Below are 3,126 nucleotides of genomic sequence, written 5' to 3'. Positions count from 1 at the left end.
AATGCTAGGCTCAAAAAGTTAAGTGTATGTATACTCGTCGTACGAAGATGAAGTACTCAACTGTCTTTTTGGCCAACGCTTTCCACGCTGTACGGAGCCATCACCGACGACTGTCTCTGAGTTCTTTTCAGGTAGTTGTGAAACTTGGGCAATTGCTCGTAGAATTATGACAACCGAATCGATCAAATGAGCTCTAAAAAGTTTTGCTCTGTATCTCTGAGAAACATGAATAAATCACAAGATTCGAACTTCAACTGCATCTGAACTTGTAAACTATTGACCATTGTAGTTTGCGACAAACGCGCTCAAACAAAAGCATTTCTGTCGGGAAGAAAAACATGCAATGTGCCCACACTCTGGTAGAATGTAGCAGCTCGATATCCACTTTTTTCACGGCTTCTGTTCCGCCAAACAATGGTTCTGCATGGTACAACGATGAAATTACAATTTGCAGCTCATAGTGCAACATCCGGTCGAACCCCGGGAAGCCATTCTATTCCGATCCTTGTTTTTTTCTTGAATACTTGTAACTGAGTGTTTCCTGGACGGCTTATTGGGCTTGTACCAATCCCCTTTTTCGTCTAATAATCACCGTATAAGGTTCCTTTGTTGTTACCTACCCCACCTGCGACAGGTATTTAGTCCTGCTAATGAAAAGGTTAAAGTGGTAAGGTGCTTTTTCTCGAGTAATACATTATTGGGACCTTAAAACCAACTGTTTCAATCCCAAGAGTTTTAAGGACCTTAATTCCAATAGTTTCAAGGAACGATAGTTTCGGAACCCAATGCTATGAAATGGTCAAAAAGCAACGCGATGAAATTTCAACTTGATTCACTGTAACATGTTCAGCTCAGACATATTCTTCGTTTTTATTGCCATCTTATCAATCCCAAACTAACTTTCCCAAGGGACAACTACCCCAATCCAACCCGTCAGCGGGCACCGCTGACCACACGCCAAACTGTTTGGGTTTCTGCGTACCACCCGAAGACTGGTCGACTGCGTCCACCGGTTTCCTGCCGGTGGCACTGAAAACATCCTCCAAAGAGTACACTTTGGATTGTGTTTGTTTCCTGGCACCTACTCGCTTCGGGGTCGAAGTCTTACTCCCGCCGATAGACTCGTCAAGTTGCATGTCTTCCTCGTCTACTACGGCCAAGTAATTAAGTGTGTACTTCTCCATGGCTGCTTCGATTGTTTCCCGCTGGGACAACGTCAAATGAGGTTCGGCTAGGGCTAGAATTCTAAAACGACGAAAACATTAAAATAGAACTAATTTGAATCAACTAAAACATTCACTAACATCGGCAAAATCTCCTTGGTGTACTCATTTACGTTCAAAATCCGATCGATCAAATAGTTTCTCGAAAACCGCAGATGCCACGGACAATTGGTCGACATTCCAATGATGATTGTGTTTTGCAGATCAACCCGCAACCTGTTTTCATAAATAGCACGTACCGTATTGGACATTTTCTTAGTGTGGTCACGCCGAATAAACCGATGCGATCGGTCCGGTAAGCTCTTGACTAGCTTCTTAAACTTTTTCAGCAAACGAAAAGCTAGAGCTATCTCAATGGCCCAGAACTTCGCTCCCAAACGTCGCTCGGTAGACTCCTGCCCGTTTTCGCAGATGTCGATCAATTTTTCCAAGTATGTCTGAATGTATCCCCTTGCAACCAGCACCTGGAAGAGACGTTGGTGGATACAAGCGAGTCCTTGAGTGTTCCCTTTAACCGGTGCTTCAAACATATACCGACAGCTAAGGAAAGCGTTACATACAGCTGGAACCGTTTCAGAAGATTTAGGAAGTTTCATATTTTCTGATAAATAACGAACAACATCAAAAACAATAGTGTTCAGCTGATCCGCGTTGTTGGCAAGGGAGTGCTTTTGAAGCAGTTTAAACTGTGAGGAAGTTAATTGCTTTTCCGCCGCGCTCAGTGTTTGTGCTCCCATATGTATTGCTTTCGTGGCAACGTCATATACCGCAGCCATGTACTTGAGATCCTCCTCATGTTTTGATCCCAAAGCATCCCGCTTAATCTGCTTAGCATCACAGCTTTCAATCAACTGCAGTTCCCGTTGCCAGTAACAAACCTTTAACCAGTTCATGCAATAATCAGCCGACCTTCGAAACACGTCCACCGAAATCGACATCGCACTGTGAGCACACAGGTGTCTCAACTCAACGAGAAAGCCTTCGATTCCGATCTCTTTCACTCGATTCGCAATTGTACCTCTTCGTCCCGCTCCACTCTGCTGGTGGCTCTCCGTCAAATAATTGATGAACCGAGTGAATGCCCCGGAATATAGGTTCTTAATTTCAACCCCATTTCCTGCTTCTTTGCTATCTTGCTGACGCTTAGCATCGTAAATCTGAACCTCGAGGATGGTCAACGTGCACAGCACACTTACCGGTGTGTGCCGGTTCTGTCGAATTTTCCAAACCTTTAGCGTCTGCAGAGCACATTCCTTGGAAGCGACGTCGGAGGAAAAAATACGGTCGAAAACTAATTGAAATTCTTCCCTAAAATAAAAGTTCATTTAGAATATTACAGATCAATGTGCGGCATAAATAATAATAAATTATTTATTTAACACTATTGAATCCTTTACAGTATTGAAGAATGAACCGCTAAACTTACCTGTTGATCCATGCCGAGATGTGCGTAACATCTTTCCGTTTCAAATCGATACAACTCGCAGGAAATTCCTTCGGTAACGAGTCAATATTCATTGTATTACTGAAGAGCACACCAAAATATTGGATAATTGATGTGATTAAACTTAATGTAAATAATTCTTTTAATATTTTCACAAATTTAACCTGCTGTTCAACAGAGCTGCGCAAGACTGACAGCTAGCACATTACCATGCCAGTGGCCGGTGCGAGAAATATTTACATTTTGGTTTGCACGCACACCTATGCATCATTTCAACCCGACCCGTCAGCACCGCGCCATCTATCTTCAAATAGCATAAACATGCATATTTCAATGCCTGCTCGCATCTCTTGTCAGAGGCCTAATTAGAGGAAATTAGGGTGAAAGTGGCAGAGACAAGTACATACAGAAAAATTAAGCATACTTAAATCAAAAATATGTGTTAATTTATATCATTCA

The 3,126-nt window shown here is 42.6% G+C and overlaps 1 protein-coding gene across 1 annotated transcript; it reads right to left on the bottom strand.

The window, feature by feature from the left end:
* Positions 1-831: 831 nt before the first annotated feature.
* Positions 832-2,864, bottom strand: LOC131690937 (uncharacterized). Its single transcript, XM_058977022.1, has 3 exons — positions 2,650-2,864; positions 1,305-2,531; positions 832-1,245 (listed from the first exon to the last, which is right to left on the bottom strand). The coding sequence occupies exons 1-3, from the start codon at positions 2,739-2,741 to the stop codon at positions 885-887; spliced, it is 1,680 nt and encodes a 559-aa protein (XP_058833005.1). The 5' UTR covers positions 2,742-2,864; the 3' UTR covers positions 832-884.
* Between the last annotated feature and the right edge of the window lie 262 nt (positions 2,865-3,126).

The sequence above is a fragment of the Topomyia yanbarensis genome, chromosome 3 (genome assembly GCF_030247195.1).
Source record: "Topomyia yanbarensis strain Yona2022 chromosome 3, ASM3024719v1, whole genome shotgun sequence".
Lineage (NCBI taxonomy): Eukaryota > Metazoa > Arthropoda > Insecta > Diptera > Culicidae > Topomyia > Topomyia yanbarensis.
This window is presented reverse-complemented; position numbering and strand designations above follow the sequence as displayed.